This window comes from Opisthorchis viverrini (genome assembly GCF_000715545.1).
Source record: "Opisthorchis viverrini unplaced genomic scaffold opera_v5_465, whole genome shotgun sequence".
Taxonomy (NCBI): Eukaryota; Metazoa; Platyhelminthes; class Trematoda; order Opisthorchiida; family Opisthorchiidae; genus Opisthorchis; species Opisthorchis viverrini.
Window position 1 is genome coordinate 270,932 of NW_008752129.1, and position 20,005 is coordinate 290,936.

Here is a 20,005-nt window from a genome sequence, read left to right on the forward strand (position 1 = left end):
TTCCACTATGTGTTGCATCGAATGAGATTGTTGTAGAATACAAAAGCATTTGGAAGTCAACGGATAATTCTGATAGCCAACTAGGAAGCATCGAGAGATTGAGGACTTGACGATTCAGCGGTAATCATCGACCTCATGTGGTACGAGAATGATGATACTGGTGTAATTTCCAACAGCAGTCAAGTTAACAAAGGTAATTTCTCTCCAATTTTTAGCCAATGGCTTATTGATACCGTTTTCATCCTACAGACGAAGGTGTTGGTAAATGTATGGTAAACTAAACTATTGCTACTAAAGTATACACTAACGTCCCAAATTTGCCCCCAAAAGGCAGCACCAGGAAGGTCGGAGAAGTAACAAGATATGGCAGTATACCTCTGTACTCTCCGATGGAAACGAATCGCAGTGATTTTCCACTCCTCCGCTAATTGTAAGCATAAGCTGCCTAACTAGGTATCAGGTTCGGAAGCTCTGATCAACTCAAAAACAGTCTCGCACAGGTATTGCACGAGGGAAATAAGAGTATGTCAGAATGTTCAGCTAGTGACTGAACTGTTCGATGAGATTGACTCATTTGTAGTAACCAAAAGACCAAACCAGCATACAGTTCAAACAACATAAGGGGAGCTGATGAACTGACGCTTCAGTTTTGTGTGCGATAGGAAAAACTGAATCTGTGAGCAGCCAAAAGTTTTAAAGTTTCAGCGTTGACTTTTTAAAGTCTTCAATCCCCAAACCCAAAGTCACACCGTCACATTGTGCCACTCGAACTAAGTCACTTAGTGCCAAGGAACGATTGCAGAAATTCACCAAATATCTCCAAGGGATGTTTAGTAATATTTGATATACGTTGGCTCTTACGCTTTGTTTCTAATTAACCTGTTGATACGTCATCGTCGAAATTCTTTTGACTAAGGTTAGTGGCTCATATGCTACGCGTGGTAAACTTTCACATTCCTGAGGCATAGCAAATGCGATTGCTCAAAAGCATCAACATCTGGAGAGAGAGACTGCAAGCCAGCAGTAGACCACACGACTCCTCCGAGGATTCATAATTTGTTTTCAGGTGTATTCGATCCCAATAACACTACCGGGACCCGCTAAAACAAGGAAATTAGCTGACCGATTTCAACAACAGTGACGCTTTAATTTTTGCAGGGTGGAACGGCAATACTAACGAGTATTCAGAGACAGCAAATGAAATCTTTGTCGCAACATTTACATGGTAAAGTGATACTGGTAGAAATTTCTTCCGAACAGTCTTGCAAAAAAGAGCTTCTTAATGATGAGATAGCGGAAATAAACAAGTAAATATCGGAAACAAATGACGAATCAGAAACAAAAGAAATCACAAAATTAAGAGTTTTCACACCCAGATCATAATGTCCGCGTTAATTGCATCGGAAATGACAGTAGACTGTGATCTTCCGCAACGGATGGTGCTCATTTTATTAGTTGCGACATTAAAATAAGCAATATTTGTGGACAGAGTAAGGTAGTGGAATGTTTGTTTACCACCTAACTTGGTTCAGGAATTCCTAAAGCGAGAATACGCAGAGAACAGCTCAGCCGAATCATTGATTACGTACGCTTCGGACCGCATAAGAGCTGATTTGCTTAAGCTAATGACTCATTTTGACACTGAATTGCTCCAATGATTACAGACCGTCCCATGGTAATGATAAACCTGCGCGTTTCGGTCACAGTGGCCTGTACTTGGAGGGACCTTTTCTTTCAGTTTGGACACTGCCCTAGTAATTGGCCAAAGGCCACTGCTCTTCTTCGCCCAGTGACAGCAGAAAGTGCTAGCTCTGTTTCAAAAACCTAACTCAAGTTTAATCAATAATAATTTATGAACGTCCAAAAGAACCAAGCAAAATTTCTGGAGGTCTCATCCCAGTTACAATCCAAAGCTCCGAGCTAAGGAAGCGGTTGGTAACAAAAAAACGGAACAGCTGTGTAGTGCTTTCGGGCTTTTCAGAAAAAGATCGGCTGCACTGACAAGAAGAATTATCCATTGAAAATTACCATGTCCCCTCACCATATCGTCAACATTTCGTGTATTTTGAGTACTGACTTTCGAAACCGTATGTTCAATCTATTTGAACGTCTACATTAGAATTCCTTGTGCTCCGTATTATTTACAAACCAGTAGTTCTGCGGAAATGCACACCTTGCTGGTGAGTAATATTCATGTCATCTTTCTACTGCAGAAGCAAATCTGTGCCAAAAGGACAAAGAGCTGTGCACATCTGTTTCAGCCTTCTTGGCATTCATAAACAGTGTGCATCTAGGGAGTTCCGGATTCCTCTTGGCTATTGGCCAACAGGAACAAAATCCATACCAAACCACCGCTTGCGTATGCGCGATTCAGTACTGCAGGCTTTATTGAACATTCAAAACGAACTCCCACCAACGCATGCTTTAATTGGGAGGACCGAACGTAACTGGAATAAGCAACTTCCAACGGAATAAGCGTTCTCGTTGGGACCGATTTAACTGACAGTTTTTCAACTGTCTTTACCAAGTGAGTTCTATTAGTGGTATCATTTGGCCCGCCTAGAACTTCCTACGTGTGCTTTATAAGCACCCCGTTTTCGGCTACACATGATACGAGTGTGTTCGTCGGTGTTCAGTAGATCAGTTGATTCGCACATTCACTGGCTTTCTGGTTCGGTCAAGCGTATCAGGCTATCAAGTGGCTATCCAGACTCGGATTTACGGTATTCAGAAGGCATTAAGAGAACTGTGCTCCACAAAACATGTAACTTTTTCATAGCTGAGAACGCGCTGTGCATGGAAAGAGGTATGCCTCACGAGTGCTTGAGATTATGAGTGTTCCAAAAATCGAAGGGTATCGAGTGTTTTACCACTAGACAGTTATTCAACACAAATATACTTTTGAACCGTTTTCCTTGACTCGATGGAAATTCCTGCAAGTTGGCATACGTAGGAGAATATATCCGGTGGACCAGGAGGCTCACAATGACTAATTCTTTTTGTTATCATGGTGAACTCACGGACGCTTCACGCAGTCGACCACGCGGCTAACAAATGGAGTGGACAATTGTAAAACCAACTCACTCTCGGGCATTGTTTTCAGCGTAATCGGCTCCAGTATTCCATTCAAGTTGGGATCTTTAGAATTTTGAAAGCTTAACGTAAAGGTGTATTCTGTGCAGTGCATCAGATCTCTGAAAGTGTGGTCTGTCGGAAGGGAGGAGATGTACACAATCAGAAAAGTAAATCAAATCAACTGCTTGTGGTTTATTGTTCCTTGGAGAATGCAACCAAAAAAGGATTAGATGCCAAGTCAAGTTATGGAATGTCAAGTCCAAGAGAACAGCAAAGTCAATTAATATGGCGGCGTTCTTTGTACCATCCGATCACAAACGCACCAAGCAGTCTTCAGCCTTAACATATTTCAAGAAGGAATTTTTGAAAACTGCTTACTTTAGATTTTATGGAAAGAAGACACCAATATCGAATTAGTAGTTGGATTTATAGAGATTGGAGCGCAAGGTGTTGCCACTCACAAGTTGTGGGCCTCCTATTCGCTAAAGAAACAGTGATTTCTTCTGGATATAGTACGAGATTCCGGGGAAACTTGGAAACATGGAAACCTGCAGGAGGGAGCACTCATAAAACTATTTACCTTGGAGAACAAAAGCGTTCAGCTGTAGCACTCTTTCGATGCCTAACTGCCATGCTATCAGAAGGAAGCCGGAGTTCTGGGATACTGTCAGTTTACCCAACCATATACAGGGGAATTCGTGAGAGACAGAGGTCGGTTTCTAACCACGGACCTTCCAATCAGTACCGCTCAGAATACCAAAGGAGACAACTATCTTATGTCAGAAAAATATGTTTACGGGCCAGTTGACCAACTGCCAAAAGAACCGTATGATAAATCACAAGAAATGCTAAATGGCGTCTCCCTCAAAGCAGTCGAACAGACAGAAAGTGAGTTCCATGAGTTACCCACATGTCTGTTTGTGTCTATTGATATCAGAATGTTCTTAGATAAATGAACACATCACTTTGAAGCTTGCAAACGACAGCCGCATTACATCTTGATACCTGGCGTTTTATACATTATCTCAGACACAAATCATGTGGTTAAATAATTCTTTTTCCTTGCTGGACTGTTGATGCATTGTCTTCGGACACAGTTCAGGTTGAGCTTTAAGCACCAAAGCACTACACTACCCTAACAGCTTGGGACAAGAAACCATGTAGAGCACGGGACTATGGGGACATTTGTGCACCGATTAACGTGAAGAGATTTTCCTTTCGTCCCTCCCGATTTTTACTTTAATTTTGCCCCCGAAAAGTACAAAGCTCATTAGGTGATTTGCAATCAAGTTGCTTTAAATCCCAGTGAGGGTTGAATACAAACACCATTTCGGACAGACATATTATGTCCAGTATAGTATATATGAGATTTGTAGTGTTCCGATGGGACATTCAGATGTGTATTCACAAATGAGGAACTACGAAATTCAAAATAATGTGTTATTATAAACGAAGTCTTCACAAACTTGATGGTGAGACTATGTAGAACGCCATTTTACTAAACCCAACATCTGCAAACATGCTTTATATGGAGGATTGAAAAACGTGCATCTTCCTTTACTTCGATCAAACTGACGTTCCTTACCTGTCGTTGGAAACAGCTTCGTGATTGTCCTGGGTTCGGACCCTGCGTGAGTAACACTCAGTTTGTAGATGTAATCAGACGCTTGACAGCTGGTTGGCTCTGTCCAACTGGCGTGAACCTCATCGGGTGCTGTATTTTCAACTGTCAGCTTGGGTGTATACACTTAAAGAAGCAAAAAGCAAACGAATCGTTCCAGATGCTTGGTTATATAATATATATATAATATATATATCATACGCGATAGTTTCAACTTTGCTAATGTTAACTATATTACTGGGACACTTCTTATAATGGGATAGTATTTCAGTAACAAAGGAGTAAAGAAGACCAGTTGCATATACCATTTCCAGACATAGCTACTCGCATCAGGCATGTGCTCTTCGGTCTAAAGTATATATACATATATACATATATATATATATATTATATTGTAACAAGAAACCGGTAGATTTCCGAAATTAGTTAACTTTGTATACATTACAAAACGCACATCAAACACATGGGGGAAGGAAACACACACTGAGCATAACCAGTTATTTCTGACACTAGAAATCCTTATGAAAATTCCCCCAGGTGTTAATTACGTGACTTAATTATTTGTTTCCCCATTCCTCAGGCTAGTACATCTCCCTTCCATGACCGCTCAACTTTCAAGACTGAACTGTTCTATTTTATACAATGTTGACTCTACCTAAACAAGTTTTCTATAGACGAATTGTTTACATTTATTTCTGGGCTTCTTGTTGAACTTTTGTCCCAATTTGAACTGAACAACAATTTTCCCGTTTAATTTGTCCGATAGCACACTGCTCTTCGTGTGCTATCCTGTGTTGCCAACTGCCCAAGGTTCAATCTAGCCGTAAGCCTTTCTTTAATTCTCCTCACGATTCACTGTTAACTTCCAAGAGAAGCACAGTCTATCTGTCTATACCGTCTGCCCAAGTCCAGTTCAATATATTGTTTACTGCCCAGTTGCGACTACTAAACAAACGCAGGTGAAGTTCGTAGAATTCGGTTTCGTCGCAATTATTACTGACCGACCGTTGGTGAATTGGACTAAACGTTAGATAGGACGCCTAGATCGTGCGTTTAGGCTAATTAACCTATTACTTGCTTTGAGATCACGGCCTTAGCATAAAATCGTACATTGAGCTACATTTGGTTTTATTGAAATATGAGTGAGTTGGGAACGAAATAAACAGTTCAATGACACGGTCTAACGTCAACCGAAAATTCGTCCATCAAGGAGGGTTTTTGTACCCTAAAGACCAAGAAGACTTAGTGGTTATTTCATACCTATCGCAAATAACGTAGGTTCGAACCCTCCTACCTCCAGTACTTTTTGTCTCTTAGGGGCTTAGCATCCGAATTCTAGGCTCAAAGCTAGGTAATTGTTAGGTCTCTTTCGAGACCCAATGAAGATTTGTTTTACAAACTACGCTAGTGCCTGAACGGTTTGACAGGCATCCGGTTTTGTTTTGCATCCGGTCCTGTGAGTGATTGCATGAAACAACTGGCTCACAAACCTCGTTCACCATATCGTTCTGGTCGTCCAGTAAGTCCCAAAGGAGACCACCAGCCATATTTTGTGGAGCTTCTCGAGATCCGATCAAACCTTAAAGCCCGTATCCAAGTAGATATCAGGTTTGGACTGATATATTGTTCATTGTTAGACTACCTGGTCAATGTGCAACCCAATTTACTATTACGTGATCAACAAGTCAGAGGTAGATGAGGAACGTGCGTCTTTGTGGACCAGAGATTACAGCTCCCACTATATCGTCACGTGAGCACCCCCTGTGGACCCCTGAGGGAGTCTCAGTGCTCATAAAACACTATGCAGCTGGGCATTTTTCGACCGCATCTTCAAAATCATCGTGAATGGACCAGTGGATTGCTAAAAATAATTAAATGACTAGGTGACGCAGTATGACTTACACCTTCAAAAATGCACTAAAAACCAGACATTCAAACGCATCAAGAAACGAGTCTGGATACGGTTTCAACAAGCCCCACTGTACAAATTATAGAAACGCGCCAATCTTGTGAAAATACAACAGCATGATTTGCATCATTCAGTAGTGTTGTAAGTGGTAGGAATGTTACCCAAATTTCACTGTGAAGTGTATCTTGAAAAATGCCAGGTCATACTACTGGACTGTATTTCTTTATGCCGAAAGAGCGGTAGTGTACCTTTTGAGCTAAGTGGTTGTTAGGCTGACAAAAACCACGCAGAACAAGTGATGCAAAGCTTCCGATATAACAGTCATTCTGTTGCTAGATTCTATAACTTCTCAGTGCGTACGAAGCTTTTTAAAAACGACGCTGGTAAACAAGTTCTCTGCTGGCCGTGTGATATGCATACAATGGTTATCACCTAAGTCGGGGCCGGCGAAGGCCATTTATATTGGCCAAAATCCTACAAAATTGCGATAACAAGACCGCCTAATTGCAAGAACAGCCCTACCATAGATTATTAATTGCGGCAAGTCAACATGATACAAAGTTGAGACAGTGAAAAAGTAACGAAACTCAGAGCAACTCCATACTAATAACCAACTTATCGGTACTTATGGTACACAGGCTTCCGGCCAGATAACAGAGTATAATGTGAATTTAAGGACGCAGAGAATGCGGCGACCTAAACTGAAGGTTAACTTTAATTTTAACTGGATTTAACTCCTGAATGCGACTCATTTCTTAAGCTTAACGTGAATTAGTATCTAGAAACTTCAAACGAACGAATCACGCAATCAGTTCAAAGACGGTCCGTCAGACCTCCAGTTATTCAGAACTGAAAGTCGGTGAAGCATCCGGATTTATCTACCAATCGCAGTGGTCGGTTTCAAAATTTTTGAGTTGATAATTGCCAATCACAAACGGTTCATTGTTTGCCTTGCTGATTCATCTATGCTGTCTACCAATCGCCGTTATGGGGAAACAAAGTAAGAGACCCCTGTCTACACCAATTTTTTCACATAATTCTAATAACAAACAAGGTAATCTCTCAAGTGTACAAGACCCTACAATAAGGGGTAAATAGGTAGTTTCATTTTTGAAGCTAAGAACCTCGTGGAAAACCAGTGCCTTAATTTTGGAAACGTAAAATTTTATATACGCTCCGTGAGCACCTAATAAACACTAAAATCAGACCGATCAGCGAGTTTCATCGGTCATTTCAAATATCCTAAAACCATCACTGCTCCACAGTAGAGTTGCTTTGCCTGTTCTACTGTTAGACACAATTCAACAAATCTCAGTTCGTATATCGAGTTACCAATGGACAACTTGCAGAGAACAAACAACGTAGGTGGAGATCAACTTACCTCCTTCTAGAATTGTGAAGCTCACTGGAGCGGAGCAGATCTCAAGTAAAGGTAGTCCTTCTTTAACGGCCATGACTTGCACCGTATATTCAATACACTTGGCCAGGTCTGTAAGTTCCAAACTTGTGACGGAGCCCACAGGGATGATTTCCTCAGAGTCTGGTTTGTCCCACACAATTATTTGAAAAGCTTCTATGCCCAGGTTTGCATCAATGCTCCAAGTAATTCTTGGGGGATTGGTTTCAACGTTTACCTTCAACTCAATCTGAGGGGCTAATTGAGAAGGCGAAATGAAGGTGTTAGTTGAAAACACTTTGAACAGAACACCAAAATCACGGAAACACATGTTTTTATGATCACCAAGCGTCCAAAATAAATCCTCGTGAGTGGGAACTTTTCCTATTTCCACCAGCTCTGTTCATCTTCCAAATATTAATAATGAGAACTGAGAGGACTAATGTGGTTGTCTTCTGATATTTGGCAATACAGTTTGCAAGATTGTACAGGTTCCGAAAAGTGAAGTATCAAATTAGAATATCGAACATCTGTGTTGGATGGTTGTTAACCTCTAAGCTTCGACTGGGTTGAATTCATTGAGCCGAGAAAATGGGTTAGATACGTGTTGCTTTTTTTCAGAGGACCATACAGTAGATCAGATAATTTCCATGTATAGATTTGTAACCATGTTGTGGGGAGGTTCACCAAATCCAGAACCGTTCAGCAAAATATGCAGTGTACCAATGAATGCAATAGTAAATTTGTCATAAAAAAACCCCAACCTCCCAGCCAAAGCTGGGAATAAAAGCCCTGGTTGTGAAAATTTTGACACCACGTAACATTGCTGACTGGTGAAGTGTACTCAGAAGGTGCCATATTCAAGAAACACTCTTCTTAATGTTCAACCTTCACGCTTACTTCAGCTATGTGTGTAATTTTATAAAATTTTAAAAAAATCAATTTTTGGAGGGTACTGTCGTGCGAGAACCAAAGCACGAAACACACTATATAGTGATATTCACAAGCGCGTTGAAAGGTACTGCACAATATTTCAGTTCAACCCTTGCGTTTTTACATCACTAACCGTTGAATAGAGAATATTAATAATGATATGAAAGGTCGCTCATTAGCTTTGGGGCGGGAGGCCATGACCAAACCCAACTCGGCTACCGGTGTAACTGTGATACTACTGATGGGGAAGGCATGCGAGTAGTATGTTTTATTGTAGATTAGCTTTGCCTCTCTTGGAAAGGGCGATCTGTTACGACATTTGTGGACTCGTTTTGTAACATTTGCTTGGATTTGAGCAACAGTCGACGAATATCCAGGAGATTTAAGGAAGACGCTTTCAAGATAAGATGGATGTTCAGTCTTTGTAACCAAGATGCATATGAGAGTTTTTCTTCCTTGTCCGATAGTCTGTAATTGGTCAGTTAGCATTTACTAATAAATAACTCCGCAGCGAAGGCCTTCTTTCTTTCACCGGTAGTGCTTCTGGGAAAGCCAGTTCACCTCTGCAAACCAGAACTTCTCATCAAGCAGCACATTACTAGATGTTTAGACAGTTCGCAAAAAACAAGACTTTTGTTTCGATTCGAATCCAACTCGAAAAATCCAGGCACATCAAGATGAAAATTTCACGCTCACACGGTGTCCTTGCTGTTGACCCCAAAATTCACATAAGTAGTATTAATTTTCCGTTTAAACATGCATAATGTAGGCGAATCTAACTCAAACCGGGGAAAATTAAAAATATCAGAATGGAAGGTTCGAGCGCACACAGTGAGTTTATAGGTCTTATCATCGGCGTTAAACGAGATAGTACGTGGTGTAAAAGTGGTCAATACAATGTTAGTGATGCAGACAAGAGAGGCGCAAGAGAATAGCGAAATGATAAAGCAAGCCACAAGTTTAGTCGGGAAGTATAGAAACACTGAGGGGTTTTAAAAGGGATATACCTAGTATTCCGTGTTGTTAGCTATCGAAACTGTCGTACTCACCGAGATCCAGTTTTAGAGCTTCTTTAAATTGCGTGTTGAGCCAATATACGCCTTGTAAATTCTTCAGACGCAACACCTCACCCCGGTAGTACCGATGTGAATCACGATATCACAACGCTTACTCATACTATACTTTCATTGAAAAGTGACTGGAATCACTTGTATCGGTGAATTACATTACATAACGTATTGGTCTCAGCTAGATATCCGGCTTAATCCCTTGTTTACAAGATTCCTCAACTGAGCGTCATACGCAAAACTGCCTCAAGTTTCAATTGGTATGGCATTCGAGATATCGCAGTATATACTGGCCTAGCAGCTTTCAGTGACCTTACGAACGGTATCTCATGTCAGCTTGTACGTTGTATGATCCACATCATGTTGTCAGTTTGCCGTGAAGACGCCGTGGTCTCTTCGGATATGCTAATGCCTGCTACTCAACGAGATATCAGTTAAGATCACAAGAATACACGTTACACTCAACTGTGAACTGCATTCCAAATTAGCCGAACTTGCGGAGCAATACATTTGGGCAAGTGAAACCGGAAAGCAGTTTCAATCACTACTAAGCAAATGTGGTAAAACTCTGCAACCCAAATTGCCCGGTGTTCTTCCTCCCCTAAAAAAGTCCATTTTCAAGAGCGGTATTCATTTCAGCTGGTTAGCACCTATAAATATTGTATGACTATTACTGAGCCCATCAAGTAGACCGTTATCATCACTAATAAGTGGCCAACCCCGGTTGTCATGTGGAAAGCAAGTGTTCACGCATTGTTATTTCCTCTTTAGTGTCTATGATGTTCAATCCAAAGGGTGCGTTTTCTAAACTCACGAGTAGCAACCAACCTAAACAAACCACAGCACATTACTAGAAGATCATGTCATAATGCTGCCTTAAAGGACTCACCTCCAGTGTACCTTAGAGATTGTTCCGTCCAGACTGTCAGGATGTAAGCTGTTGTATCAAATTGTGGAGCACTTTCAGTCATTACGTATACAATATTTGAAGTATTTCTGGGAGATCCGTCATAGGATCCAACGACACACTTTGCTGAGATACCCTCGCTGCAGACATCCTTTACGTTTTCCAGCTGAAATAAGAGATATCAGCAGTTGTGAAAAAAGGAATGTTCTTTACGCTGGTTGAAGATACACAAAACTACACATCAACCTGAATAGAATAAAGATTTTTTCTTGGTCCTCTTTTGAATGCCCTGTGCAAGAATTCGGGTCAAACCGAAATAATTGGCTCCAGGGAATCCTTTATTTGGCTGTTTGCAGAAGGTAAGATGTTAGACTAAAAGCTAAAAGAAACAATGGAAGACCCTGGTAGAAATATGGCCAAACAAGTGAGTCACCCCGGTACTCCCCAGGCCAGCTAATGTCATCAAACATCGGACGCCGTTTGGATTTGCAAGAGACTAATGCAAACATGCCCTGCACATTCTGTTTTCCGTTATACCCATGTATAGTCGCTCCTGATTAAGCCACTGCAGATGGGCAAATCTTTGTTGATAGGCGACCAACCTTATACACATACTTATCTGTGTATACGTATATATGTATACAAACATCCTTGACGTGTCCATTTCGATCTCCAGCCTTTATACCTACATGTGAACTCTGCGCGGTAGACAATGTAATCACTTCTCCTTACTAAACCAATCATCTCTACAAATCGTTGGGGCATGCATGGACGCAACGTATGAAGTATATTTAGTACCTCAATCATGGTGAGCTTTTATGGAAATAGAAGATCAAACTGTGCAGAATCGTTTGCTTAAGGCTATCCAGACAAGTGATAGAGCGTCAGCTCGCTGAATAGACCACAGTTTTTAGTCGATAGCTTCCGGACAGGCAGGATATTTTATACATATGTATGTATATATATATATGTATGTATGTATGTATGTATGTACGTATGTATGTATGTATGTATGTATGTAAGTATGTATGTATGTATGTATGTATGTTTGTATGTATGTATGTATGTATGTATGTTTGTATGTATGTATGTATGTATGTATGTTTGTATGTATGTATGTATGTATGTATGTATGTACATATGTATGAGTACGGTACACAACTGAAAGTTCCACCTTTATTAGATTACTGGTATGGAGACTTGAGGCCAACTACCGGCACTACTCATATTCGGTAACCTATCAGATGTCTGTCGATCTGTTCGCCGAGCTTTGCGATTAATTTGCAAACGTTTCATCACCATTCGAGGAGATATATTCAGTGCGCTGTTGGTTGCACTCTGAAGATGCCTCCCCGAATTGCAACGAAGCGTTTGCAAATCAATTGCCAAGCTCAGCGAACAGATCAACAGACACCCGATCAATTAGCAACCAATGCAACCGAGCTACCAATATCCTAACACGTTACCAATTACCCATATACCCACATTTTGCCACATGGGTGTATTACCCTCAGGACTGCTAGCTAAGCATGGGTATAATAACACCGATTCTGAGATCATCAAACGGGATTTCGCGACACAGTAGGGTTTGCACTGAACGTAGCTTTACATTATACCAGGCCCCTGAGTTGCACCGCGCACACATCTCACGCAAATTGCCGTTTTCCGTTTCTTGAAAGAGCTGGAGGCTCTCAATATATCGCTTTCTTAAGGTATTCTTGATTAGAGACTAGTGCACTTCATGTACGTACACGTTCTGCTCCCCTGTCTTTTCATGGCTCCGATTAGGTGAGGGTGTCGAAAAATGTCTTCACAACTATTTTACTTCATCAAGACTGCTTTTTTCGCAATCGAAGTTCCCACGGTGTTCACACTCGAGGAACCTCTGGTTCTAGGTGTTGAAAGCATCTTTGTGATGCGGTTGTGGGAACAACAATGTTTTGCTGTTGGATGATCATTTAATGTGCCATGTCATTTAAACAAGATATTACAAGGGGTTTCATTTTCTGCCATCTGTTATGCATCTTTGGAGTGCAAAGTACCACTTCAAGATTTCATTTGTGAAACTTCAAATGAGTAATTTGAATGTGTTAATTGGTTCGCATATATTGTTATCTACGTAGACCGTGACTGTACCATGACAAATGACCTCAGTGTGCAGATAATCATGGCCGGGGGCAGTGTTTGCCAGCTTTCATTATTCATGGAGTTAAAACAAATGGCCGCGTACGATGACAATTGTAAGTACGGTGGCAAGACTTGGCTGCCCCTAATCCGAGGACCTGGGGTGTCTTTAAAGTTTTGACCGTCAGTGCCTCCGTAAAGTACCACTTGTTAGCCAGATGCAGCTAGAGCGCAACGAAGTGGTACGTAACCGAACACCCGGTAAAGAATCAGAATTGTTAGCGCAATACATTCATCTTTCGAGCTCAAGGCGATTGGAACATGTACCGAGCAAGTTTCACCTTCCATAGAAGAAAGATTACTGAGGCAGGGAAGGTCAAACCCAAATTTCACATGGTCATCCATCAATCAGGACACAGAGCAACCAATGGAGCTGTCCAACCGAACAACCAGTCATGACTGAAGGTCTGCAGCGACTGGCAGCACATACATCAACACACGCATATAACACTACTCAACGCACAACCACCCACCCATCACTACGCTCCACCACACGCCCCAACAACGCGCTGAAGATGTCACCTCGAGTGGCGATGAAAACGCAGCTCAGCGGACAACCCAACGACCATCTAAACTATTGTCTGAACAGAGAAGTTCTATTTTCTCGTCCAAGCCACTGTTTGCGAACGGGGCGAGAAAGACCAGTCATGACGACGTCAAATACAATTGTATTCAGTCACATTGATTGCATTGGAATCCTCCTGCCTTGAAGGTGGTTGGAATTCCTGAAAGGAATGGCATGAAACCAACCGCAGTGCATGAATGTCGTCATACCCTAATCATTCCGGCTGAGTCCATCTCTCACTGTACACTGAACTTGTGTCAGTTGAGGCTCGCGAAAGCCAACAGGTGAATAGTGGTGATGACGCCTTGCTTTAGCACAATATTTCGATATGCTTAATCTAATGCTGTGCAAGGTGTAGGTACTTTATTCATGAAGGTAACTTCGCATTAGGCCCCTATTCTTTAGTCTGCTTCCCATCATCTGATAGAAATTTTCCTCATAGCTCTATGGAGTTAAGTGCAGTTAGTTATTACAGGTAAGTTGTTGCCAGTAATGATCAACCCGACCTTTTGTTTCATAGTCCAGAGTTCGCTGTTGGAATTGTGGTAACACGATAACAGCGCACGTCAGATGTCCGGGGTTGAAACCTCGGCACGGTCATTGGATATACACTGCTAATAAGAGCGAAAATCGAGTATATGGCTAGCTTCCTCTGGCGTAAATTTGTCAGAATAATTGTGCTAAGACACGGGAACGATTGTTTAAATGACAGTTATTCTTTGATCACGGATTTGATTCTCACAGCCAATCGCAAAGGAATTTAACAAACTTGTTCCATCGCTGCAACGACCATTACGTACCATCTAACATGAGCGGTCAGGTGAGAATTAGTGCCTCGTCATCTGAAAGGTGGCCCGAAACAAGTCAGGCTAGCGATCTGGCCATTGAGGAAATCAATAATCTAAGGCTGATCATGCTCATTATTAAGTTTATGAGACTTAATTATGTTCCTAATTGTGTCACGTAGAATTTGTATAACCCTCTGTTTCTCCCACAGTCCTTACCGGGGGGATAGTCAGGACCTTGCTCACCAAAAGTTTAGATCAGCCGAAGTAAGCCAAATAAGATTCGAAACAAAGTACAGCTTCCATGCTGGCCCAAAATAGCTCACTCTCAAGATAACTAATAATGACTGTTTTTCAGTGGAACCACCTGTCACCCATAAAGGGGGGTATTACTCATTGATAGAACACAGTCACAACCAAGATCACTGCATCGATGAATTTGTAGCATCAGTGAGTTGATCCATCATCATCTGAGTTATCCAGGAACAAAAAACAAAATAGGAAAAACGCATGATTCGGAAAACGTTCCGCAAACCATATGAAGTTACTGACTGAAGCTCACTTACGTGAAGAAACATGTTGACGGATATTTGGGAACAGTCAGACACGAGTATGCCCTCGCAACGCCCACATTCATCATGAAAAACGCCAACAATTTCGTCCGATTCGACCAGTCTTTTTTCAGTGGTTAGTTCTAGAATATTTTTCAACCTGCAGTGATCAAATTGAACCATGGGTATCAGCAAGTTATCAGTTGACCAGCTCTCATCAACTCTTTAGTAAACTAATTCAGAGCGAGAATTGCTGATAAATTTTTGATGAGTGGTAGTTGGGTGAAAACCCGAACTCCTCGCAGACATGGCTCACGAACATAGGCTCAAAGCGTGTTTATTTTCTACTGAACTAGACAGCGTGTTTAGTGAACCAAACAGCAAAGAACAGTACTTCCATCTGTTTTGCTGAACGTGCCGTATAATAAGTTCAGCTTAGCAACAAAACTTTATTCCAGGTGGACATTGGGTACTTCGACTCATATCTAGGGGGTCAATATCTTAAAATAAAATCACAAACGGTCAAAAAGCCATTTTAGGCGTTCAAAAAGCAATTTTTCTGCAAATTTTGTCAAAATTATACTCGTTTATAAATTGTAGTTTGTCTTTAGTCGCTCGTTGAAGGTGAAGCTTTACTCTCTTTTACCTCTCTCGACATTCTCCGTGCTTCAGGCTATCTTTTAAATGGCAAATAACGCTCTGTTTCAGCTTCAGTGCATACGGTGACAAACCCATGCATTATGAGTTGCTACTGTCTGATTTGGGCCATATATTGGGGCTCGCTCGCTACATGATTCTCGGTATATTCCTACACACCAATGCGGCCAAAGGGGTCTGGACAATTTTATAGACCTAATCAAAAGTTGGATGCTTATGTATGCAAGCGAACAAAGTTACTTTGAGTGGAGTGAAATTGAAATTTGCCTTGTTCAGCGTCCTGGTCGGTTGAAACTGTTTGCCACAAACTAAGCTGTTAGTATAGCGCCTACAAGCCTATGTGCAGCACAGTGATAAATTCCTTCAGAAGGACTCAGATACTGCTTGAGTGTCACACAGGCTTGGTAGGTTTTCTAAATTATACGTAAGTGCAGAGTGCTCTAAAGTCGCCTAAACACCAAATCAAGAAGCGTTTGATACCCCAAGATGACAAGCTAGGTTCGTTCACATTGCAACATAAAAAACTACATGCTGTTATGAGGAATAGTTGATTCACTGCCTCTTGTTACATACACGGTACTAGTAAGAAAGCAAAGGCTCTGTGACGTGTGTAGAGATGTTGAAGATGAACACTTTTCTGCAGCTAAATAAATCCTTTTTTCAGACTTGCTGAAGATGGAGTTGGTTGTCAACAGTTGTTGCTCCACTGGATCATCTGATCACATCAGTTGGAGTTCATTAGCAGACGCGCTGACAAGTGAATCGAACGACTGGTTTCTATTGCAATGACGAAGTCAATAAAAGGACACTAAAGGCCCAGGATCCAGAGAACCACAAGTCTTACGCACCGTCTCCTTGAAGTGCAAGCCCGGTGGTCCACTTCCCAAGAAATTCCGAGTGGTGCTTAAGAAGATGCCCCTCCCTAACCTCCATAAGCACCACTTAACACAGCACAAAGTTTTGCTTTATGCCCAACTCAGCTAAAATTCCGTGTATTCTATCCTGGTCCGTAGTGTTGTTTGCCAGATGAAAGTATTTAGCTGTCGCGATAGACTACCCTACCGATTTGCGCTCCATTCTTTTCCTGTCGATAAAAAAGTTACTGGTTGGTTAAGAAAGTCTGGTGGGTAAGCAAATGATAATCCAGACGGGCATGACTGATTGATATGCACATTATTTACCAAAAAATATGAATATGAATGGCTGAAGCAGACTCTCACGTGAGGATGCGTGAACGGAGAGTTGAATCGATTTCTGATGAAGTGAATATATACAACGAAACTTCAATCCTAATACCAGAAAAATCGAGACCAAACGCAGGCTGTGTTGGTACCGTTCGGCTTCATCTTTTGAGTAATTATATTTTCCACTGTCAATAATACCTCCAAAAAGATTCAGTTGATAAAAAAACATGATGAAAAAAATGTGAAACCCACCGTCGGGCTGACACTATGTGATTATTGGCGCCTGATTTAACTTTGGTTGTTCCTGCTGTGATGCGTGGTGTTAGAGACATTTTGTCACTCGTTATCCAATACTGAATTCGGTATTCGGCGCTGATGGTTTTGGTCGACGTAGTCAGACGCTCCGATACTTCTGCAGGAATGGCGCCGTTGTGGGAAATGCATTGCCCATCGGTTTTCTTCAGGCTAGAATGCAAGGTGGTAGAAGTGAAAGGATACCAATAATTAGGCAGCAAGTGTGGAACAAATACGAACAAACTGGTAAAACTTAGTGGGGATTGCTACAGCAGTTTTGGGTTGATTCTGTGGATCGGTTATCACGCAGAAGCATATTCAAAGGTCGTACTCGACTGTTAAACTGCCAGCCCATTTAGCAATCCGCGACCTTTCTCGTCAATATTAAATTGGAACTGCATTTTGCAAGTATGTGGCTAAACGTTGTTCGGAACACATTCGTGAAATAAATAACCTGAACACTCTGTCACTGTGATTGACACGCCGTTTTGTAGAAGAAAACGCACGACTGGAGGAATGAATTGATGGGGCAACGGAGAAGTATTATACTGGTGAAATGGCTATCCAGTTTATGTCTGATTGAGTGAATACAAGCAAAACTGAACGGAAATTAGTTGTTAATATTGAAAGCTGTAGAAAAGGTAAAACGAACGAAGATGTCATACAGAACATGGATCCATTCCACTAGAAAGTGAGAGGAGATCAGCGGTATCGATTTTGTTCTAAAGAGAAGGTCTACCTGTGGTTATGGTTCACTAGACAGTCTACGTGCAGCCTTATCACAGTTGATTTGGTTAGATCATGTTAAATGTGCGTTACGAGAGTGGCTTCCAGTTCACTTGTTGTCGGAGGTCATTACTCATTCAATTTGTTGAGACGAATAACTTCTAAACAGCAGTAATATCGTCATATTACTGTATCTACTCTATCGGGCAGACTGAAAAAGTGAACTACTGTCCTTTGATTTTCGACTGAATGGTATATTTGGTGAATTCGGCGCCTCGAATGACGCCTGTCCAACTGTCCTGGTTGGAATCGCACTTCTAACTAGATTCCATGTGAAACGAATCCAGTTGTTCATTACATATTTCATTATACCATATTATCATTTTATTATATGTATTATACATATAATGTATTATTATATCATATTAACACATTACATATTTCAAATGCAAAATACCCCCTGTCTTGTGATCTACACCAGTTTTTGGGCCATTGTTTTATAACGTAATGCCAAGCAAGGCTTTGTAGCGATAATTTTGCAGGTCAAGTTGCCGAGTTAAATTTGGTCGTTGTTGGTGAATTTTTCACTCGCTGAATCAGAAGCGTGCACAAAATGTGTCATCAACTAGATTCAGCTGGTTGAGTCTCCCGTCAGCATCAGCACTGGCCACATGTGTCGAATCGCCCGCTTACTGACACTGTTCCCATATAACTGGTATATATATATATATATCGGTGGAATACCCCGAGTTCGTTAGTGAAGTAAATTTCCAGGCTCACTTGGTTTCGATGACAGAAATGTTTAGTATTTGAAAATTGGAGGGTTCGATTAAGTACATTCCGGTTGGGAGGACTGGCATCATATTACTCTGCTCTCAAGAACTACACAGAATTTGACGTTATGATATTGTACAGTACAATGAACATGTGAACAGTGTATGGACAGAAGTAAAGCAAAGGTATCAACACTAAGCGCAACGCTTTGCAATTCTTAATACTGGAAATAATTCCGACACCTCTATGGCCAACTCGAAGTGTCCAAAAAATACCGGAACGATTACAGAAACTCCACGTGAACGTTCTTGTTGAATAGGCACCCTCTATCGAGACAGGATTAGAATACCTTGAACATAGTGCGTGTTAGGCAATTCAGATTGTGCGGACCAATTCACATCAGCCTTATTCCAAAGGAGAATGCAAACCACAAATCTGCCGTTTACTAGAAATGAAAAATATGATCACGTGTCTGTGTTGACCGCTATCCAGTATTTGAGTGAAGTCTACCTGAACACTGATCATTCGGTCTTTTCAGTTCAACTCGATTGCAGTTCGGAGAGGAAACCGACGATTGGCTAATTTCCCACGTATAAGGGTCACATGTGAGTGTGGTTAGGTTGCGACTAGACAGCAATGAATCTCAAGTTTGCATCGTGGCATACTGAACACTAATAAGTTGTGAAACTCAATTTGAGTCTCCGGCGTTCCCTGAGGATGTGAGCTCCCTGGGATGCACCCACATCCATTCTGTAAACTGTGAGCAATTCGTCCGTGTATCATTCATCTAACCGTTTCTACTTGTAAGTGACACCTAAATCTAACAGTCAAATAAATTACTCCTGAAACACAAGGATGTCTCTTGGACATATAATTCACTGGATCATAACCGTTTCACTTGTAAGTGACACCTAAATCTAACAGTCAAATAAATTACTCCTGAAACACAAGGATGTCTCTTGGACATATAATTCACTGGATCAACAATTTCGCCTATTGCACTCATATCACCGGTCGCTAACTTACGCGTGCATATAGAATTCATCGATTATTTGGTGTATCAGACCTGAATCACTTTCAGAACTCGAGAGAAGCACGCTGTCACTTGATAGAACGGTGGTCACTCAAATGGCTGATAATGGGAGTGTGATTAATTCTGAAAATGTCTTTAAAATTGATTTTTAGGCTCGTTTCTACCCACGGTCTATCAACCTCTTTATGCTAGCGTTTGGTCGCAGCAGAGGCACATGTGACTCGCTCACCTAATCCAGACCCTTGCGTCAAAAAATGCACTCTCGTACATTCAATCTCCCACCGTCCGCTTAAGAGACTTTCGGCAATTCAACTCAGCCGGTCATGAGGTAAACGGAGACTCCG

The 20,005-nt window shown here is 41.4% G+C and overlaps 2 protein-coding genes across 2 annotated transcripts in view; one reads left to right on the forward strand and one right to left on the reverse strand.

Moving 5' to 3' along the window:
- The window catches only part of T265_15390 (hypothetical protein), a gene marked incomplete at both ends in the record, with an annotated part of 51,194 nt that extends 42,862 nt beyond the window's left edge, over positions 1 to 8,332 (reverse strand). The window contains 2 exon segments of the mRNA XM_009177882.1: positions 4,661 to 4,822; positions 7,987 to 8,332. Of these exon segments, the coding sequence (XP_009176146.1) occupies positions 4,661 to 4,822; positions 7,987 to 8,332 (508 nt within the window).
- Positions 1 to 20,005, forward strand: part of T265_15391 (hypothetical protein) — a gene marked incomplete at both ends in the record, with an annotated part of 86,712 nt that overhangs the window by 43,368 nt on the left and 23,339 nt on the right. Inside the window, one exon of the mRNA XM_009177881.1 lies at positions 3,766 to 3,963. Within this exon, the coding sequence (XP_009176145.1) occupies positions 3,766 to 3,963 (198 nt within the window). The remainder of the gene's footprint in view (positions 1 to 3,765; positions 3,964 to 20,005) is intronic.